A 23,620-nucleotide genomic window follows, 5' to 3' on the forward strand; every position below is an offset into this window, starting at 1 on the left:
ACATATGTTAGACTTCTAACACAATTTCTGTTACAATATGAATATGCATTTATTATTATGTGAGTCGTAAAATTCAGTATTCGTCATTTTTAGATTCTAGGTATATGACAAAAAATTTTCTTTAAATTTTCGTTTTGTTTTTAAAAATTAATTCACTTTAATTTTTTTAAGCATTTCTTCAATTTATTGTAAAGGAATAGAAGTTTAAATTTTGATTTATATATAATATGATATAAATTCATCATTCATTAATAATATTTTATGTATAACAGAAAAATTATTATTAATGTTTCAAATTTTAAGTTTTTAAATGATTTGTCTTACATTTGTTGTATATTTGTTGAATACGTAGTTAAATATTTCAATTATACACAATAAAAATTATGCAGAAAACAATTCAGCTGGCATAACAGCTAATTGCGAAAGAAAAATTAGAGACTTATTGCTCTTAAGCAGCCATTTTTAAATTGAAGTTAAAATAAATTTATTCTATTATCTATTAGAAAATAAGGTACTATTCCGTTTTGAGGACCGTAAAAAAATTGTAGCGAAAATGTGTGCGCAAAAGCGCCAAATTTAGCAAACGCGCCCATTTAACAACGCGCCAAATCTAGCGTACGCGCTGATTTCAGATTGCGTAAGTTTATATATAGTTCTATATTTATTAAGACGCCATTGAAATACTAGTTTAATTTTTAAATCCTTTTTTGGTTTTAAATTCTTTTTTGATATCCTTTGGATTTAAAAATTTGGGAATTGCCCATGACGAAAAGTGTGCAATGGAATTTTGTGTAAAGTGCAGAATCACCCACTGTTTGAGGCGTTTTTAAGAATTGCACATACTCGGTGTCCATATACACATCGACCTATTTTCACTTCAAAAACAATTCCAGAATTATACAAAAATGGCACTGGGCACACACTTGACTTTATCTATGTACGCATCGACATATTTTCACTTAAAAAGTAAAAGAAAATTGACTAAAATCCAATTGTTTTTACCCTTGTAAAAAGCGGCAAACAAATAAGTGGGTGATTCTGCACTTTACCGAGAATTTTTTCAAAGAAAAGGCATCATTCATTATAAGAAATTATGTTTGAACAACCAATGAGATGAAACTATGCTTTAGCGATAACTTGCTAGCGAAATAGCGATGCAGGCATCCATTCAATTATGTTTAGCAATTTTTATATTAATTCTAATAATGATCTAAAATAGTTATTTACTCTTATGCTTCCAATCAGTCATGTTTAGCCTTTTTTATATAAATTATAATAATAAAAAAGTATTTTATGAAATTAACCTTTCATCTAAATTAAAACATTAATCTTAGTTATTTATTATTATACTTCCTTTCTTGCGTTATGGTTGCCGCAATTATTTTTGGCAGCACTGGCATCAACAATAGTTTGGCGATTTCTTACGGCCTTCAAAACCGAATAGTACCGAAAATAACTAAACTGAATCATTTATTGACGACTTCTAAGAGGTCGCTTTCTGAAAGAGACCTGAGAACATAAACATATGTTGATACTGAACATCACTTTTTTAAGATGCTAGAGCAAATGCACAGAGCTTCAAAATTCTCTAAGAAAACGTTTAAAAAGGCTGACTAATTTTAATAAAGCATGTATATTAATGTTCATTATACATTTGCCACAATTTTACTTTCTTTCGAAACAGCAATACCAAAGTTCAATTGTTTTAGAAATGTGTGAAACTAATTAAATAGTCCCTATGTTATAAAAATCTAATTATATTCAGATACACACCTTTTGAACATGTTTCAAATCCATTATTCTAATCAGAATACTTTGTCTATAGAAAATATTGAATCAATATTAGAAATCAAAAGCTAAGTGAGATTAAAGTAGTAAGAGTCATATCGTCTAACCCCTTTTAATTGAAATAAACAGGTGCTTGCTTTATCATAAAGTGAACACCTGTTTTTCAAACAGCGAATGAAACGAAAAAAGAGCCCACCAGAGCTCGAGCGGTAAAGTTGTTGAACACTAATAGTTCGGTCCGGGGTTCAATTCCCGGCTAACGGCTGGCTATAAGGGCGTTTTCCCGGTTTTCCCCATGTGTAACTTGCATATGAGTCAGTTTCCTTTAAAATATCCTCCAAAAAGGTATCCCTCCCCGTAGGGCAATAGTCCTAGTGTGCTTTGCAGTAACCGAATAAACCGAAACCGAAAAAAAAGGGAATTGGTGGTGGAAGGCAGCGACCAAATTTCTATACATACTCTGGTAAACAGTACATTATTTGCCTAAATTTAGCTAATGCTCGGCTTAGTTCTTAAATTGCAATTTCAGCCACAGCCCCCAAACAAGACGATGTCTGGTATTTTATTTCATTACTTAGTTATTCACCATTAATTTAAGAATTAATTAAATTTTCATTTGTCTTTAAATTTTTATTGAATTATAATAATAATAATTTAATATTCTAGTTGCTAATTATTTCATTATTGTAATAGTTATTTTATTTATTTATTTATTTATTTATTTATTTTTGTTTTTATTTATTTATTCATCTGTCCTGATGGCCTTCCATAGAGCTCTAGAACATCTAATTTTAAAAATTAAGTCCTGACTACAACCAACAATTGCGAAAATAAAAGTCAAGTAACTTACTTAGTGATAATTAAATAAAATCAAGGCCAAGGCTTTTATTTTTGCCTTACTTGGCTTTTATTTTATATTTATATATAAATGTGTGTACTTGACATTTATTATAAGGACATATATATATATGCACTTTACATTTAATTATAATTTATTTAATATGTATATATATATACATATTTACGTTTGGTAGTATTACCGATTGCAATCTGCGATTCCAGCGCTCTGATACGGCATCTAGTGGCTAAAAAGTGGAAACATTAAAAATCGGTATTTACGTTTGACAAAACTACGTACTTTGTGAAGCGTGTTGTGATCGAAAAGTAATTAAATGTTTATTTTTTATTGTTTGGGGATTATGCGTTCAGTCGTTTTAACCACTTGTAGGACAAATCTAAAGAAAATGCTTGTAATATCATGTAATCAAAAGTTAATTACATGTTATAATGCCAGGACTGCTTTCTCAAGTACTGAGGGATAGGTAATACTTAATCTGCATTTTTTTAATGTTTGGTCATGGTATTATTCATTGCATGTATTTTCTATAATACATATAGAATACTAATATTTCTATTACAAGTGTCTTTTTTCATTTTTAAGTGCTTTGCTTGTTGATATTCTCAAAATTGCATCTGATAATTAGTGCTATTATGTATATAATAGATATAAATAAAATAGACGAATATTGTCACATTCTTGCCACTAGGTGGCGGGCATCTCTTCCTTTACTTTTGCTGTAATTAAGTTCCGAGAAGCAGTAGAGATTGGAACCGCTTTGAGGAGCGTAAAGACTCAGAGTTAAAAATGTACTGTCTTAAAATAATTATCACTTACCTTGTAAATAGTGTATATTAGCGTTTTCTTTGAATAAATAATTAAAAGACAAGATGGCCTGCTAATTGTAATAGAAACTCTTACTGGAAAACGTGATTATTAGAAGCCTGGCGTCGAGAACACTGAAGATGCAGCAGGTAAGGAATTTTACATTAATTTTGTTGTAAATAGAAGATCCTGATGCAACATTTTTATGGCGCCCGAACAGGGACGCCAGGTTTTTTGAAAAGTTCTAATAAAGTGAATTCAAAAGCTGAATATTAAAATTGAAGATTTTAATACTTGTTCTTGAAGTATTCAGAAAAAGAATAATTTTGTTTTCTAAGTAAGAGTTAAATATTTGTTTTTCATGAGACGTATATTTTTTGTGTAAATGTTTGAATCTAAGAAAGATAATGGCTGAAGTAGATAAATTAAAAAAGAAAAGAAGTATCTTAAGAACTGCCGTTACAAAACTATTTAAGAAAATCGAAAGTGAATTAAATAAATCTGAAGGTAGTATTAATGAGCTCGAAGAATTGTTAGAACAGCTTAATGCTAAAGCCGAAACACTAGCTAATGCCGATGTAGAAGTTGAACCAATTCTGAGTGTAGATGAATTCGAAAATGAATTCGAAATTACAGAACAATATCGTGAGAAGGTAACGTTATGGAAATTTAGGCTTAAGAAACGGATTAAAAAACTTAATCATGACTTAAATGCACCGAACACACAGCAAAATATAAAAGACACACCTAATGTTAAATTACCAAAACTTTCGATTCCCGTATTTTATGGGAACAGTAGTCAATGGCTTACTTTTTGGAATAGTTTTGAGTCCTCAATACATAATAACGAATTATTGAACAAAGTAGACAAATTTAATTACCTGAAAGCGTATTTAGGAGAAACAGCTGCTAATTGCGTTCAAGGACTTCCGTTATCGCCGAAACATTATGATTCAGCAATTCAAATCTTACACGACCGTTTTGGAAGGAGAGACATTCTTATTAATGCGCACATGAATAATTTGCTGAATATTGAATCATTAAAAAATGCGAATGACATAAAAACATTTCGTAACTTGTATCATAAAGTACAAACACAGATTAGATGTCTCGAAGCGTTAGATGTTGTATCGGAATCTTACAGTGCTTTGCTGTGTCCGATGATTTTGAAGTTATTGCCTTCAGAATTAACGCTTGAATTTCATAGAACACAAAATGTTGGCACAGATTATAACATAAAAGATTTAATGTCATTTTTACACGCAGAACTTTCATCCCGTGAACGCACAAGGTCAACGGTTTCGCAACAGCAAAAAGTATCCGATCGGCGACAGTCTTCTTCCCCCCCTGCAACGAAAAGCGCATATGCTCTCTCAAATAGACATAATAAACCAAAGATTCCGACCGCTACAGATTTGTTTACAAAATCCGAATGCAGAGAGGAAAATATGAACTGCGTCTTCTGTAATCAATTTCACAAGACTTATGACTGTAGTTTCGTTTCCGGCTTATCATTACAAGAAAAAAGGGACATTTTAAAAAGAAAATGTGCTTGCTATAAATGCCTAAAATTACACTATTTGGCTCAAAACTGCAGAAGAAAAATAACTTGTTCTATTTGTAAAAAACAACATGCAACTATTATGTGTAATAAACAAAATCCTTCTGTCGAGGTTTCGGAAATTAAAAAAGACGAACAGATAGAAAATAAAGTACTTTCAAATCAAGCAGGATGTTCAGAAGTATATTTGTAAACTTTAATTGTTCGCATATATGGAAGAGGGAATAACCAATTTGTTCGAGCGATAATTGACACCGGAAGTCAAAACTCATACATAAGCAGGTATGCAGCAGAAAGGTTACAATTAAGAAGCTTAGGTGAACAAAGTGTAACCCACGGACTTTTCGGCGGCATAGAAGTTTCGGAAAAACATAAACGTTATAGAATAAAATTGGGTAGCGTAGATAAACGGTATAATTGCGAAATCAATGTATTGGATGAAAGAAAAATATGTTCTTCGGTCCCTAAAATCAAAAATATACACTGGATTGGGGAACTTAGAAGAAGAGGAATTTACGTCAGTGCTGTTTTTGAAAATGGAAATTGCAGATTATTCCAGGAGAACCCCCAAGAGATTAATTTGTTGTTAGGGGCAGATGTTGCTGCAAATTTATTTACAGGTAAAATCGAAGTTCTTCCTTGGGGAAGATTAGTTGCTGTAAGTACAAGACTTGGGTGGACAGTCATGGGGAAAGCGAACACTGACAATTATGAAATAGAAAATTCCTTTTCCACGCTTTCGTTATCTTTACATATTTCTGATGCCACGTTGTCAGAACTGTGGAGGCTTGATGTTATCGGAATAACAGATCCAGTTACAAAAAAGGCTAGAGAGGAAAGGGATTTGCAAGCAAAATTGCAATTCGAAAATTCTGTATCTCTAAACGAAGAAGGGCGTTATGAAGTCGCACTTCCGTGGGCGGAGAATCATGTACCACTCTCCACCCACAAGGATTTAGCGTTGAAACGTCTACAATCTACCACCCAGAAACTTTTATCTCAAAATTTATTTTCTTCATACAATGCAGTTTTTAATGACTGGTGTAACTTAGGAGTGATCGAAGAAGTTAAAGAAAATATTGCGGTTGACTATGGACATTATTTACCGCATAGACCGGTGATCAAAGAAAATAGCTCAACACCAATTCGACCGGTGTTTGATGCGTCTGCGAGGAAACAATCGTCTCCTTCTCTAAATCAGTGTTTGGAGTGTGGACCAAATTTGATAGAACTAATTCCATCTCTTTTGTTGAGATTTCGGGAAGGCAAGTTTGCTGCTATAGCAGACATTGAAAAGGCTTTCTTACAGATCAGTGTAAGGCCTCAAGATAGAGACTGGCTTCGGTTTTTCTGGTGGAATGATGTGGAAGAAAGGAAAACGAAAATATTTCGTCATACTAGGGTAGTATTTGGGGTTAAGAGTAGTCCTTTCCTTTTGGCAGCTGTTATAGAATTCCATCTACAAAAGTACATGAAAAATTCTTCATATGATACGGAGATAATAGCTAAACTCTTGCGTAGCTTCTACGTAGATAACCTTGTTGCCAGTTTTGACAAAGAATCCGAGATGATTCAGTTCATCGAAAAATCTCGAGAAATAATGAATGAAGGAAAGTTTAATCTTCGAGGTTGGTTACATAATGGAGATAACCTGAAACAGGAAACTATTTCACCCGTATTGGGTCTGTTATGGAACACTCAGAAAGATAATTTAACTTTGAATCTGAATTGGCTAGAAGATTTTGAAATGGGTATAATAACGAAGAGAACAATTCTCGCTGTAACACACAAAATATTTGATCCTATTGGTATTGTGAGTCCTGTTCTCTTGTATCCTAAAGTATTGTTGCAGAACCTATGGAAAACAGGAATTTCTTGGGATACTGAAGTTGACAAGAGTACAAAACAAAATTTTGTGAATTGGCATAAAAGCCTTTTTCTCTTAAAAGAAATATCCCTCCTACGTTGGATACATTCCAGCAAGGACAATAGGAAGTTCTGCAGCATTCACACATTCTGTGATGCCAGTAGTAATGCGTATGCAGCTGCAGTTTTCTTGAGAACTGTGATGAATTCTGGAGTTGAAGTTCATCTGTTGGCTTCGAAGTTTAGGGTAGCTCCCGTGAAATCTATTACGATCCCTCGTCTGGAATTGATAGCTGCCACGATAGGTGCCAGACTATGCTCTTCTGTTTTAAATGGTTTGCAATAGCAAAATATGGAAACGCATTTTTGGACGGATTCTACAACAGTTTTGACATGGATTCAAAGGGAAGAGATTGTCTGGGCTGTCTTTGTGGAAAACAGAGTCAGGGAGATTAGGCAACTGATGGATCCAAAAACGTGGAAACATATTGCTGGAACAAAAAATCCAGCTGACCTTCCATCAAGAAGTTGCACCGCCAAACAACTTTTAGCAGTTAGATGGTGGGAGGGCCCCGACTGGCTGAAGAAAAATCAGGAAGAATGGCCTATACAAAGGGAAATACCGGACATGGAAATAGTGAATTCAGAAAAAAGGAAATCAGTCATTTCTGCACTAAATACGCAAAGCGTAGAACATTTTTATGAGAAATATTCATCTTACCATAAAATGTTAAGAATAACTGCTTGGATATGCAGATTTATCAACAACTGCAGAAGACCAGATTCTAAACAATCAGGAGAACTCACAGTCCCTGAAATAGAAACTGTAGAAAAGAAAATATGCAAGATAATACAAATAGAAGCATTTGGCAAAGAACTTAAAGTTAGCAACCTTTGTACCTTTTTTGACTCAGATGGCCTTATTCGGTTAAAGACCAAGATTACTAGAAGAGAGGAAGAAGAAAATTTTCTCTGTCCAATTGTATTGCCCTCAAATCATAACTTAGTTCATAGGTTAATTTTAGATTACCATTTGCGACTATCCCACGCTGGTGTGCAATTCGTACTAGCCAATATTCGACAGAAATTCTGAGTCCTGAGAGGAAGAAAAACAGTACGTAAAGTTCTTATGAAGTGTGTTCGCTGTAGAAGATATAGCGCAAAGAATATAGAGACTGTTCCAGCACCTCTTCCTGAAGATCGAGTTAGAGATGCTCTGGTGTTTGAAGTGACCGGAGTCGATGTAGCCGGTCCTCTTTATTTACGAAAAGGAAAAAAGGCATGGATCTTGCTCTTTACTTGCGCGGTCTATCGCGCGATACATCTTGAACTGATAGAAAGTTTATCAACAAATGCGTTCATCTTGGGATTAAGGAGATTTATTGCCAGAAGAGGTCGTCCAAGTGTTATTTACAGCGACAATGGCACTAATTTCGTTGGAACTGAAAATCTGTTAAGATCGATAGATTGGAAAGAAATAGAATGTCATTCAACTAGTATGAGAATACAGTGGAAGTTTAATCCCCCAACTGCTTCATGGTGGGGCGGTTGGTGGGAGAGGTTGGTACAAACAGTCAAGAAGATGTTGAGAAATGTTCTCGGAAAGTCCTGTGTCTCTTACGAGGAAATGTTGACTATACTTTGTGATATCGAATCAGTGATTAACTCAAGACCCCTTACGTACCTTTCAGAAGATCCAAATGATTTTACGGCACTAACTCCTTCAATGTTTCTACAAGATGTGCACGACGTCGGAGTGCCTGACTTAGACTACCTGGATACCATTAATCTGACAAAAAGATACAAGTTCTTGCAGAACTTAAGAGAACATTTCCGCAAAAGATTTCGTGATGAATATTTAGCTATCCTAGTGCAAAAACCATCTAAACGATCTACTCGGACTATCAACAAAAATGACTTGGTGTTTGTCGGCAGCGACAACAAGAAGAGAATAGATTGGCCAATAGGTCGTGTTGTAGAACTATATCCTGGGAAAGACAACGAAGTACGTGTTGTCAAAGTGAAAACTGCAACAGGTGAACTCCTAAGACTTGTGAAACGTATTTATCCTCTCGAACTTGATAGATCTAACTTGTTTAGTGACTTCACCATGAACAGAAAAAACTCTGCCGATAAGTGTTACAGTGATATGAACTATCAAACTAGATATGGACGTAAAACTGTAAAACCTCTTACATATTTTTAAATTGCTATACTAATTTTTGTTTCTTTTCAGTATTTTAGAAATTTAATTGTCCTAACAGTTGTCAATTGGAACATGTTATCTGGATATGGTATGAATGTAATGCAGAAAATGTTTAGATGTGTAATCCTTCTTTGTAAGTATTAATTTTAGAGCATTAGTTACTTTTCATATTTGTGAAAGTTGTACTTGAATTTTTGTTTGATTATTGATAAATTTTGTTTTGATTTTCCCATCTTATCGAGGTAAAATCAAAAGGTGGGAGGATGTCACATTCTTGCCACTAGGTGGCGGGCATCTCTTCCTTTACTTTTGCTGTAATTAAGTTCCGAGAAGCAGTCGAGATTGGAACCGCTTTGAGGAGCGTAAAGACGCAGAGTTAAAAATGTACTGTCTTAAAATAATTATCACTTACCTTGTAAATAGTGTATATTAGCGTTTTCTTTGAATAAATAATTAAAAGACAAGATGGCCTGCTAATTGTAATAGAAACTCTTACTGGAAAACGTGATTATTAGAAGCCTGGCGTCGAGAACACTGAAGATGCAGCAGGTAAGGAATTTTACATTAATTTTATTGTAAATAGAAGATCCTGATGCAACAAATATAATAGATCAACATATTTTTAGTATATAATGATTTAATATCATTTTTATGGAGGGAAAAAAAAAGACCCTTTTGACTGCACAGATTTTCAGGAAATCCCAAGTTAAACACATATGAAATCATTTGTTTACAATCAATGAACGTTAAAATCAGCTACCTGTCGCAAAACAATAAAACAGTGACACAATTTCCTACAACAGCCAGCAGTTCCTCGTTTACATGAACAAAAAATTTTCCTTTTTAACGATGAAATGTCCTTCGATTTCACGCGATCAGGATGCTATACAACTTATCTTTAAATAGGAAACCAAAATTTGTAAATTGGATTTTTCAAGTAAAATTCCGTGCATTACCAAATAATCCGCTTTTTAAAATTCTTTCTGCTTCAGTAACACAGCGAGAATTTACGCCTCCTTGAACAAAATAAAACATTTCGGAAAAGGTAAGCAACTACATTTTTGAATGTACGAAGTCAGATCACAAATCAAAATACCGGTTTTTATCCGCCACATTAATGTGTAAAAGCGCCACTTATAGGTGAATTGAATCGCGAATAAAAAGGGAGGTGCACTCTAGATGTTATAATGGACCCATATACAAAATCTCAACGTTCTACAACTAATCGTTTTTGAGTTATGCGAAATGCATACATAAGTACTTACACATCACGGAAAAAACCGTTTCTAGTATCAACTTAGAGTCATAATCATTAGTCATAAGTATCAGCTTAGAGCAAATGGGATTACATTTAACAATCCGTTTTGGAAAAAAAAAAAAAAAAAGGAGAGAGAGAGAGAGTCCTTCATTGTGTTCGTACGTACAGACGTCACCCCCCCAAAAATAACTTACATGGATTCCGTAATCGTCAAAAATGGATATTTCCGTTGGTGCTACTTTGGTAGACGGTTGCACGGATTTTGGCGATTTGTTGGCGATTTTTCTTTTGGCGAGTAATACAACTTATGGTAAACCCATTGATGGATAAGTTATTTATGGTAACCGATACTTTGTAGTCATTTTATTTAAAAAATAATGTGTTTTATTGTGCATAAATTCCGTGTTTTAAATATTATTTATGGCTTCTAAATATTAAAAATCAATTTAATTTTGCATTTTTATTTGAAATTATTATTATATTGTTTATCATATTTTATGAAATTTTATATTGTGGATGATGTAACCAATGACGTCACCTTACTTTAAAAATAATTGGTTTTTATATGTATAAATTTAATCTAATGTTTTAAACATTATTTATGGCTGTTAAATATTAAAATACAATTTAATTTTGCATTTTTTTTAAAATGATTTTATTATGTATGAATTTTTAAATAATTTTAATTCTAGGCGTGATGTAATAAGCTCTCTGATTGGTTATAGAATATTTGTGCATTAACAAGCTATAATCAGCTCTCTGATTGGTTTCTGAAAATTTGTGCATTTCCGCGCCGTTTTAAAATTTAATTCATATCTTCGAATTCCTTGAAAGATGTCTTCAAAAATGTTATTTAAATTATGATTCCGATTTGTTTTGTGGTACTTATCAATAAGAAATAGGTTAAATGACTAAAAAATGTAAGTACATATTTTTCCTTTATTTTATAATTGTATACTTCAATTTTTTGTTGAAAAAATTAATACACTATTTTCAAAAATTGCTGAGATAATTATTGTCCATATGTTTTAATGTTAATTATATTCTATATAACGTATTTTAAAGTATTTGAATTTAATAATATTCTGATTCTTTTAAATGTTGGTATGATGGTTTTTAATTCAATATTCAATTTCAGTAATATTTTAATCTAATTAAACGTTGGCACAATGTTTTTATAGCGGTGTTTTTATTCTCTTTGCTATATGAAAGTAATAGTAACCTTACTTTACTATTTTATACTCATAGTAAATGTATTTATTTACCCTTGCTGCCATCTTAAAAAAGCGGTAAAGTCGCTGAACACTGGTAGTTCGGTCCGAGGTTCGAATCCCGCGAACGGGCTGGCTGCATGGGCGTTTTCGTGGTTTTCCCCATGTGTAACGTGTATACGAGCCAGTTTCCCTTAGAAAGTCCTCCACGAAAGGCATCCCTCCCCTTAGGCAGATAGCCCTCGTGTGCTTTGCCATAATTAAATACACCAACACCAACACCGCCATCTTAAAAAGCGACATTTTCAACAAAAAATTAATCCATTACTTTTAACGATATTTATTTTTTTTAAAGTTTGGAATACTTTACTATGCGCAAAAACAGCGTTTTTCAAGATGGCTGACGTTTGTAAAAATCGCGCCAACAATTGCGCCAACGTAAATCGCCAAAAATCCGTGCAACCGTCCACCAAAGTAGCACCTTTCCGTTAAACATGATACCCAAAAGTTTTCTCGATTACAATACTTACTACCTTTTTATTTCGTGCAAAGAAGTAAAGAACCTATATTAACCTACATATTCTTATATAAACGATACCTAAGTGCAGTATATAAATATTTCAAATCAATAAAATCTCACTATGGCACGCTCAAGGAAAAAATCAATAATCACCTAAATTTTCAAATTACAAACATAAATCTTAATGTAAAAAGCAAATACAAAATAACGCTTCACGCTATCAAAATTGCTCTCTTTCTTAAATATCAACAACTAAATAATATTTTAACTAAAACACATAATGTAAACAAGAGTTTGCCCGATGCCCAAAAAAATTCAAAATTATCTATGAAAAATATGAGCGCATTGTGACGCGAGCGCATTGTGACGCAACCGCATCATTCGTATTCGCATAGAAATTGCAGTCGTGCGACCAACACCGACTCTACAGATGCGAGTACGACAGATGCGGTACGACAGATGCGAGTAACGAAATGAGCTTGTGAGCACCGAATCGGTACTTAGGAGTCAACCGATGTACCCGTTACTCAGTAACGAATACATGCGGTTTGATCCAGCTGTACATTGAAGTGTCGACGCTTTACTTAAATTTCTAGCCTGGCTAACAGACGTTAATCACGCAGCAGGAAGAGAAGAAGAAGAATTGTAACTATGTTTTTAACACGTGCGCAATAAATGTCGCGGGAATTGTTTTGAATGTGAAATGTGAGTTTGTGTATCGTTGGTTAGTGATCTTTAGTCAGGTTAATGGCTCAATCATTAGAAGAAATCAAGAAAAGAAGGGAAAGTCTCCCGATTTATCGAGCGAAAAGGGAATTGTTGCAAGCAATTTATCGAAATAAAACCATTATTTTATTAGGGGAAACTGCATGCGGTAAAACTACTCAAATTCCTCAGGTAATTACGATGGCTGAGCATATGTATGTTTAATAAAATGAATGAACTATTGTCTATGAGAGTGTTTTAAGAATGTCTAATAACAGTGATTGTACTTTAATAAGAAACTCGATAAATGTAAACATCAAGAAGAGAGTGCTAACTGTGCTGAGTTAGTAATGTTAACGATATGTTTTTCCACTATAAGACATATTTTAGTACTCTATGATCTCCTTTCTTATCTGTTTCCACACTATATATGTGACAATGATTTTGCAGTAAATGCTAGACGTGGATACAGAAAACCGTAGATTGGGAAATTTAAGCTAATGCAACTTCATTGGGTCAGATGCAGAATGCAGTGTTTTCAGCCTCTTTCAGTGCGTGTCTCTAAGAGAATAATATAGTTTTGGGATGCACACATCAGCATAAATAATCATCTAATCTATCACTCAATAATTTTGAAATTTGTCATTGTTTAGGTTTTCTGTCATGAGCAGATAAAAGCATCAATAGACACACTGCTAATATATTCTAGCACTATCATATTTGTATTTTGAGGAAAAAAAAGAAAAGGTATCTCAAGTGATACATATTAGGTTTATGAAATTCAGACATGCTGTTTTTGCTCATTTATATAAAAGTATATGGCTGAATGCATTTTAATTATAAAATGTCCTTATGCAGGCATAGATATGTGCATCAGACTAAATCATTCAGCTGGTTTTGTTGATCCTAACAACAAGCTCCTATGTTAGTTTCTAAGTTCAGCTCTAGGGTAGAATTGGGTACCCCTTCGATAAGCCACAATTTCTTTTTAAATTTTGGCGATTGAACTTCACTCTGGTTACCATGATAGTTTTAACTTTGTTTTAGCTTCCTGATTTTATTTAAATGAAAATAGATGGATGTGTACATGGAGAAATTTAAGGCAGTGCGCAATGCCTAGTTTGTGCAATTCTAGGATGTTTTTTTAAGTGAAAACAGGTCGATGGGTACATGAACACAGAGTTTGTGCAATTCTTATTTTGGTTTTGTGTAGCGGACATTTTGAAATTGTGCCTTCCTGGTGCCGATCTTGGCGTCAAAAACGAATCGGCAAAAAACAAAGGGCACCTAATTATAAACTTTTACTGTAAGTTCATTAGATCAGACTAATTCTGTTCTTTGAATCGGATTACCTATCTGTAGAAGTAAAGTCATTGAAAAAGAGTGTCGATAACAGTCATTCAGTTGCTTGTTTACATGAAATTTTTTCTGGAGAAATGAAACATAATAGCAGTGATCCATTCTTAATTACGGATACCAACAAAATTTCATATTTCAGAATATGCAAATTCAGATTTCACTTTTGGCAGTTTAATCTTATGATGACATTTTATTATTAAATAGAAAAAACAATATTAGTCTTAGATTGAATTCTCCTTTAAATGGTGCTTAATACTGAAACATGTGCACTCATATGAGTTGCACAAGCCTGCGCACTGGGTCCAAAAGAACTGATTCGTGTTTTTTAAAGAAAATATTGGAAATCTTCAATAAATGTGTTACATCTGTGCCAATAATAAATTTTATAATCAAATTTAAAAAATATGCACATTAAAATTTTTTATTTCTTCAAATTTTTTTATAAAATAAAATTTCTTAAAGGAATAAAAAATCTTATATTAGCATAGGAAGAAAATATTATACCTTTACTCCGTATCGATTCTTATTTTCTTTATTAGTACTAGAGACACAGAGAAAAAATACAATAACAAATGTTAGCAACACATTGAAGAAAGTGTTTTCATGTGTTCCAAATACAAATATTTTTCACATTCGGCAAAGTGCATTTTCATTTTTCTGTGTTGTTTCGCTGGGCAATCACTGCATCTTTCCCCCTTTTTTCTTTTTCATTTCCGATAATTTTTTCCAATAAAACAATTTATGTCATTCTCATTCTCGTTTTCAGAATCTATATCAATGTCTGAATCATTATCATGTGAACTAAAAATTCATGATCACATCCATCCTCATTTTCTTCAACACATTCATTGCCAGTTGGTACATCTAATGACTTTTGCAACATTTCTTTGTTGTAAGATAAATTATGTGACATGTTTGCCACTTTCTATTCTATCACAGATTAACTGTGTATTTGTAACACAAATAGGCCTGCTGGGTCTAAAAGACCTGATCACTTCAAAATCAAGACTCCGAATCAAAGCCCTAGCAAAAAAACTTTGGGAATACAAAGATGTCGACCTAAGACACGACTACACAAGACCTCAACAACTTGCGTGAAATAAGCGTGCTTTGAGAAAGATTTGTTTAACTGCATGTGTCTATTGAACCCAGTGCTCACGCTCACAGGTTAAAAGTCTTTCTGCAGAAACACAACATTTGAATGCGTCAGATTCAAGTTTTTAAATTATATGATACTTCAATATTGTTACAGTTTCGAATTAATAAGTTTTTCCAATGAAGTATTACGTTTTAAGTAGTTCATTACACACCACTCAGTTAGTGCTTTTTTTTTTCCCTTTTACTTTAAATCGTGCAGAAACTTCTCATTACATACATCCATTTTACGGTGTACTTCCTAACTGACTTCTAAAGCAGAAATAAGCCCTTACAAATATTTTTGCATCTGTTAAATTCACCACAATCATGTCATAATAGGGTTTCCATAATATTCAACTACTCAGATTACCATAAATAAAACAACAATTTGGCGATAAATGAAACAAGAACTTCACGATAATCCAAGGGGCACCCTAAAATATAGACTAGCCAGACCTGCTAATAAGGAAATTGGTTAAGTTTTATGAAGTACTTAAAACTCTGAATGAAGAGACTAAATTATTCGATGGATGTGAATAAAAACTTATTAAAACAAGGAAGGGTGAGGCACCCAAAATATAGACTAGCCAGACTTGCTAATAAGGAAAGTTTTATGAATTATTTAAAACTCTGAATGAAGAGACTGAATTATTTGAGGGATGTGAATAAAAACTTATTAAAACAAGAAAGGGTGACTTACTGGCTACTGGCTTAAAATTCTAACAATAGAAGTTTGAAGAGTTGCTTCATTTATTAAAAGAGTTATATATATTTTTAAAGAAATTGCTTGTTTTTAAATATATTTTTAAAGAAATTGCTTGTTTTTAAATCAGAATTATCTTGTTCAAATTTGTTTTAATGAATATTTTTTTTTCTTTTCAGTATTGTTCTTTATTTATATAAAATTACCGTATGCCGCTTATATTTAATTTCTTACTAAGTTATTCCCTTTTTTTCCAATTTAGTATATGTTAGAGGGTGGCATGGCAGGAAACAAGTGTATTGGCGTGACTCAGGTGAGTCGAGCTTTTTTTTTTTTTTTTTTTGTTAAGTATGCTTATATGTGCTTTGCAGTATCGTGTTTTATTTTAAATGTTTAACTGTATTCAAATCAAGTTTTGCAAATATCTTCCACGATTAGAGGGGGAGTAAAAAAAAAAAAAAAAAAAAAACAACCTGGAGAAATGGGTTTTTTTTACTAAAGTGGAAGAATTATATTTTTGAACATATTTCATATTAATATTATTTTATCTATATTTTTTCATATGTAGCATTGTTATATCATTAATTTAAATATTTTTATTTTATATATAAATTAACTAGACAGATTTGTATGCTGTAGTAACTTGTAATTCTTTTTGGTAATATAATATATATATGTGTGTGATAAAAAAAGAGAAAAAGACATTGTAGCAAATGTTGTTTGGTGAAGCATGTAGGTGCCATACTGAAGAGGAAGAATTCTGATTACGTAGAATGCTATTCAAACTTGTCAGTTGAGGCAGATTAAATTCAATTTTTATTTAAATTCACATTTATAGCCACAGTTCACTTGGTACTCTAATCATGCCTATTTTCAGAGCATTTACATTTTTTATACTATTGCGATAGGAAAAGAACCCAGCGAAATGAAATGGCGTCCAAGCAGCAACAGAGATAGAAACGACATAAGCATTTGTAAGCATAAAGGTTTCAGTTCTTAGAGTTTAGGTTCCAAAATAAGTATGTCATAAGCATTAGACAGGCTTTGTGGTGTAGATTAATCTAGGAGTGTAGTCCAGAAATGCTGTTATTGTTTTTAGAATAAAGAGGAAATAACCAAATTAAAAGGCTATTACTGAATTAAAGTATAAAGATGATTTACATATTTTTTATCATTTCACGTGTTACTGAAGCAAGCGAAAGTTTTTACAGTATTTACAGTGTATAAATCATGAGTAAGCATCAGGGACATAGCTTGTAGGTTTTACTATGCCCCATCATTATTCATTAGTTATCTAATAAAAGTAAGTGACAATAAATTGACAAAAAAATAATTTTGAAAGTTCTTAAGCTCTGTTTTCAAAATAGTAGAAAAATGCCCATTGAAAGTTTTTCAAAGTTTTTGATAAAATAGTTCCACAGAGTTCTTTTCCGTGAAATTATTACACAGTTCATGAGTAATTGTATGAAGTCTTATTCCATATTCAATGCAATAACATAATAATATAATATAATAATTTGATGATTAGTTGGCATGACCATTTCAAGCAAAATCAGTGTACAAACTTGCTGATGGTTTTGGCATAAGTACAATAAATTGTAAAACCTCCATTCCTTAAAAAAGGTAACTAACTAGTTTTTAGCATTGTACAATTATCAAAGTTTCCTAAAATCTTTCATATTAATTAATTGAAATACAAAATTAAGATTGAAGTTTAAGAAAAATAACTCGTATAATCAAGGTAAGTCCTTTAAATTTTGCAAAATAGAATGGGACATTACTCTATAAAAATAAGGACAAAAAAATTATAAATAAAAAAAAAATGTGTAAAAAGTGTGTATGTGGTAGCATTTTTATACTAAAATATGATCAGAGGATTGTGTCTGGTAAACGTACACTGGTTATCATAAATTAAGGAAAATCACAAAAATAGTGGTAACTCCCTCAAAAATAAGCCAAACCGTGTAAAATTTGAATATGTTGCCGAGTAAGAGTAGCTGAGTAAAACTGCGATATGCAAATTAGTGGCGCTGCTTTCGGAATACGTCATCTGCGAGGAGCATAAAAGTCCATGTATGAGAGCAAGCCCACATACTTCACTGTGACAGTGACATCAGAAATCTGAGAGGCGACCAGCCATTTGTGTGCCGCTCACGTCACGCTATAGGAGGGACCATTTTCAGTGGGCACGACAACATGTCCACTGGACGCCTGATCAATGGAGGGCAGTTCTCTTTACGGCTGAGTTCAGGTTTAGTCTAGAAAGTGATAGTAGGTGTTATTTGATATGGAAAGAACCTAGAAGCCGTTATCAACCGTCAAACATCCGTGAAAGAGATACATACGGAAGGGGCAGTGTCTGTGTTTGGGGTGGCATCTCTTTGGGTGGACGCACAGACCTCCATGTCTTTCCATTCCGTAAATGCTCAGATTTAGAGAGATGACATCCTTGATGCTTATGTGCGCCCATATGCCGGGGCAATAGGTGATGCTTTCCTGTTACAGGACAACAACACAAGACCACACAGGGCTCGCATCATAAATGATTATCTTCAACAGGAAACAATTATGCGCATGGAGTGGCCAGCTCGATCCCCGGACTTGAATTCTATTGAGCACATTTGGAATGCTTTAGGGAGACGTCTAGCTGCTCTCAATCCGCCCCCTCAGACCCTTGGCGCGCTTGCAACTGCTTTGGAAGAGCAATGGCTCCCGCTTCCTATGGAACTGATAGACCACATAATTGAAAGCATCACTCATCGCTGTATGTGCTGTATTGCTTCTAGAGGCGATCATATTCCATATTGAAGGTACTTTTCCTATAGCAAACTGACACCTCTGATTTGTTCATTTTATACATGTGCTAATTTCTATACTACCGTATTTGTCTGGTAATTTCTTTTTATGTTATTTGATACCTTACTATGTGTTGTATATTGTGGGTAAGTTTCATTAAATTCTACGTGTAACTTTTTCAGTAATCGTGATTTTTGTGATTTTTCCTTAATTTATGATAACCAGTGTATATAAAAACCAACTCAGTTTCGTATCCATAGCTGAATCTCCTAACAAAATAAAAATAAAATTTTTGGGGGTGTTAAGAGCATTCCGTGGGGGACAGCGGGGATGTGATATGTAAAATTTTAAAAAAATGTATCTTTAGATTATACTTTAAATTAGCTCTTAATTCCTTTTTTAAATTTGAAAATGCATCATACTGGAAATTAATTCTCAGAGTTGCCAACTCTCCCGATTTAGGTGGAGACTCCCAATTTCCGACCATACTCCCGCCAACCCGATTTTTAACATATTTATCCCGACTTTCTCTTATTCTTAAAATTTCTCATGATTTTTATGTAGCTTGGCTTAATACTACGTTATTTGCCCACAAAAAGGTGATTTTTGGCATCTGAACGCGCCTGTTTTTTCCAGATGCATATAAAAAAGACTGAAAGTGTTTCATATGAGATGGGGCATGTTTCTGCTTTGTGTATGAAAGTCCAAAACACATATCCGAAAACTTTGTTTTCCAGTTCTTCAATGAGAATCAAGCACTGTTGCAGGTCATCTGGCATATTTTAGCCAATGAGTACAAAGCAAGTTCGAGGTTGTTTATTTCGCTCGTCTCGCCAGTGAGCAGCGTATGTTTCACTTGCTTTCCTGAAACGGTTTGTTCAAAATGAAAAGCACCCATTTATGATAAATGTACAAAACTTAATACTAAATTTTGTGCATAATGCTTGCAATAATTGGATTTTTTAAAAATCTGTAAAACTAAGTAACTGGTAATACTTTTTTTTTTTTTTTTTCTTTCTAAAATTATGTCTAAACTTATTTAAATGTTATACTCTGTTTTTCCATCAAAATTAGAAAATTATGTTTTATTTTGTTTAAAAAGCATGATATTATACTTAATAAAATTTTAAATAATATGATTTTCTAAAAATTTAGGTTAATTTTTGTTGATTTATATAAAATATGTAACTTAAATTCTGAGAAATATTCATTGTTACATAAAAGTAAAATGTTTTAGTTAACTAATCACTTGTGCATATTTTAGGTGTTTTCTGTCTAGAGTCAAATTGATCCACACCACAGTCCTAGGTATATCGAAAGTACTGCGGTTCTAGTGTTAAATATTTAGCGATGTATACAAGAATTTATATTACTGGACTACTATGTTTTTCTTTTTTTTTTTTCTTTTTTTTCTTTCTTTTTTTTTTTTTTTGTGTGTGTGGTTTTGGTTCTAGAGTTTTGATTATTCTGTCAACAGTTTATGTATATATTTAATAATTTCCGATTATATGCATCCCCTAGGGAAAGGTGGAGTCAGAGTATGTTGCCAAAATAGTCATATGGCAATCCACAATGTTACCAAAAACTGTATATGGCAAGACAGATATGTGCAGGGCCAGTACTAGGCATTTTTGTCAATTTGTGCAATCGCTATGGATTCTTTGTACCTCTTTAATCAAAAAAATTTTGCCGTATCTAAATTATGCTGCCTATCACATCTTGTGAATTCTAAAATTCTATTCCTGAATTTTGATGTTTGATACTTCTCCAAATTCTAAGAATTTTGCCACTTGGTGTGAATACGCCTGTTGCACTGCCTCAGTACTCAGCCCTGGGTATTATGTAGCTCAAGGATGTCAAACTCGCGGCCCACAGCAAATATTTTTGCGGCCCGGCCAATATATCGGCAAATAATAATATGTAATAATAAAATTACATATTGACGAAGAAAAAAATGAAATTTTTACTGCTAAGTAATTAACGATACTTTATTCAGTGTTGTTAGATTACTCACAGCGAGCTGACACACACACTACTTAAATTACAAATGCGTGTGAGTAGCTTGCGTTCAGCTACCTTCGGCTTTTGGGGGACACGTGCACTCAGAACTTGTACGCATCCCCCGATAGCCGAATGTGGCCAAACTCATGGTCTCTGTTTTCCAATCATAGTTTTGTACGATATATTGGTGCATGCATGTGCACGCACTTTGCTTTATTATTAATTATTACTTAATTCATATTGTTACGAATTTCATAGTTATTTATTTATTTAGTTTTTTTTTATTTAGAATTGTAATTAGATTTGCTTCATGTTGCCTTAACGCAGACGATTTTTGAAAAGACAGCTGCATTGGAAGGTTAAAAATAGAACAGCATGTGCATTTAATACCTAATAAATAAATATCTCGTAATTGCTGTTGCCATCCACAAAAATCCAGATATTTATAGATGTTTCCAGTATATTCGTGAAATTAATTATAAAGCTTATAAAAGCCGAGAACAAACAACTCATCTCAGTAGTAGCTGTAGTTCTAGCGGACTGTTTGTTTACTTAATGCTGTGATTGATTTGTAGCGATTTCGCTGTGAGATAGAATTAGTTTCTCTGTTTTGAATTGATTTTTGCTAAACGTTTGACATTTTGTGATATTGTTAGAATATTTTTGAAGAAATATTTCAGCATTTTGATTTATCTCTTGTGGAAAGAATAAATTTTTTTTAACTTTTAAACGTTAACCGTGTTTATTCCAACCCTTTGTATTCAGTATGTCTATATCAAAACCAAGTGGTAGTAAAATTAAACGAAAAATCGCTGACAAACATAGAATATTCCAAGTAAAATGGAAATTAGAATATTTTTGCTGTGAAATAAAAGATAAAATAATCTGCTTGATATGTAATAATACTATTAATGTACCAAAGTTATATAATATTAAACGTCATTATGAACAACACAAATCGAAATATAACAATTACGAAGGATTAATGAGAGAAGAAAAGCTGAAAGAGCTCAAGTTAGGAGTGAAAAAGCAATAAATAAAAGATAAAATAATCTGCTTGATATGTAATAATACTATTAATGTACCAAAGTTATATAATATTAAACGTCATTACGAACAACACAAAACAAAATATAACAATTACGAAGGATTAATGAGAGAAGAAAAGTTGAAAGAGCTCAAGTTAGGAGTGAAAAAGCAACAGTCCATGTTTAGTAAAGTATTGCAAGAAAGTGAAGCGGCAGTACATGCAAGCTACGTCTTGTCCGAGTTGATAGCTAAACATTCGAAGCCTTTTACTGACAGTGATTTCATCAAGGAATGCCTAATGAAAGCTGGGGAAATTGTTTGTCCTGGAAAGGTGAAGGCTTTTCAATCAATTTCATTGTCTTGAAATACAGTTGCGGAAAGAGTTACTGATTTAGCCGCGAATTTAAGTGATCAGATCAAAGCAAAATCATCTAGTTTCCAAAGTTTCTTCATTGCCTGTGATGAGAGCACGGACATTAGTGGCAAAGCTCAATTAGCAGTGTTTCTTCATTCTTGTGACAAGAATTTTAACATTTTTGAGGAATTACTGGAACTAATACCGATGCCTGGTCTACCACAGGAGAAGATATATTTACTTGGGTTTTTGGACTTCTGCAGAAATACAATCTATCTTTGGCAAAATTAAATTCTGTAGCTACAGATGGCACTCCATCAATGACCGGGAAAAACAAGGGCTTCGTAGCATTACTAAGAAAAAAACTTAGTGAAATTCAATGGTTCAAACATTCATCATATCCATTGTTTTATACATCAAGAAGTTCTATGCAAAGTAATAAATATGGAGAATGTTTTGTCATATATAAAAAAAGTTATAAATTTTATAAGATCTCGAGGTTTAAATCAGCGTCAATTCACTGCTTTCTTAAGTGAGTTAGATAGTGAATATTCGAGTTTGTCCTACTATACCGAGGTACGTTGGTTATCTTGCTCCAAGATTCTCAAACAATTCTGGGATTTGAAAGAAGAAATATGTCAGTTTTTAAAAACGAAAAATCAAGATGTAAGTTTGTTTTACGATCCAATATGGATACAAGATTTATCTTTCTTGGTTGATATAACCAAACACTTAACCGATTTAAATTTATCGTTACAAGGAAAAGATCATATCATTACGAACATGATTGACATAATTAAAGCATTCAAATGTCAACTAGTTCTTTGGGAAAAACAACTTAAAAATGAAGATTTGACGCACTTCCGGACATGCAGCATGAACAAATCAAGTTTAGATGATACTTGTTCGTATCAAAAATACGCAGAAAAAATTGCAGTTTTAACAACTGAATTTGAAACGAGGTTTAATGATTTTAGTTCCCTCGAAGACAATTTTTTTTTTGTTTTCTTCGATTTTCTTAATAAATATTGACTCAGTACCTAGCCATATGGAAATGGAGGTGATTGAGATTCAAAGCAACTCAAATTTGAAAGCAAAATTCATTGAAGTGGGCGTGCCTGAATTTTACAAATATTTACCAGCCAGGTTTGAAAATACTCGAAAATTCGCATATGAAATTATTTCCATGTTTGGTAGCAGTTATTTTCAGTCATGAAAGGTAATAAGTATTCTATTAGAAACCATATTAATGATGCTCACCTTGGGTCAGCGTTGAAAGTTATCACTGCAAACAAAATTTCTCCCGAAATAGGAAAGGTAATAGCAGAGAAGAGATGTCAAGTATCAGGACGTAAACATTAAATTTTTCTTGTTCTTTTCTATATAAATATATATATATGTTTATTATTGTATTATTCGAAATAAATCTACGTTTCTATGAATATTGATTTTTTTTTTGCGG

At 32.8% G+C, this 23,620-nt stretch overlaps 1 protein-coding gene across 1 annotated transcript in view; it reads left to right on the forward strand.

The window, feature by feature from the left end:
* The first annotated feature begins 12,508 nt into the window (after positions 1-12,508).
* Positions 12,509-23,620, forward strand: part of ath (ATP-dependent RNA helicase DHX33) — a 117,155-nt gene continuing 106,043 nt past the window's right edge. Inside the window, exons 1-2 of the mRNA XM_085812780.1 lie at positions 12,509-12,970; positions 16,240-16,290. Of these exons, the coding sequence (XP_085668906.1) occupies positions 12,821-12,970; positions 16,240-16,290 (201 nt within the window). The 5' untranslated portion in view covers positions 12,509-12,820. The remainder of the gene's footprint in view (positions 12,971-16,239; positions 16,291-23,620) is intronic.

The sequence above is a fragment of the Stegodyphus dumicola genome, chromosome 3 (assembly GCF_044657685.1).
Source record: "Stegodyphus dumicola isolate Sdum_Otavi_A_Nest chromosome 3, ASM4465768v1".
In the NCBI taxonomy this organism is placed as follows: domain Eukaryota; kingdom Metazoa; phylum Arthropoda; class Arachnida; order Araneae; family Eresidae; genus Stegodyphus; species Stegodyphus dumicola.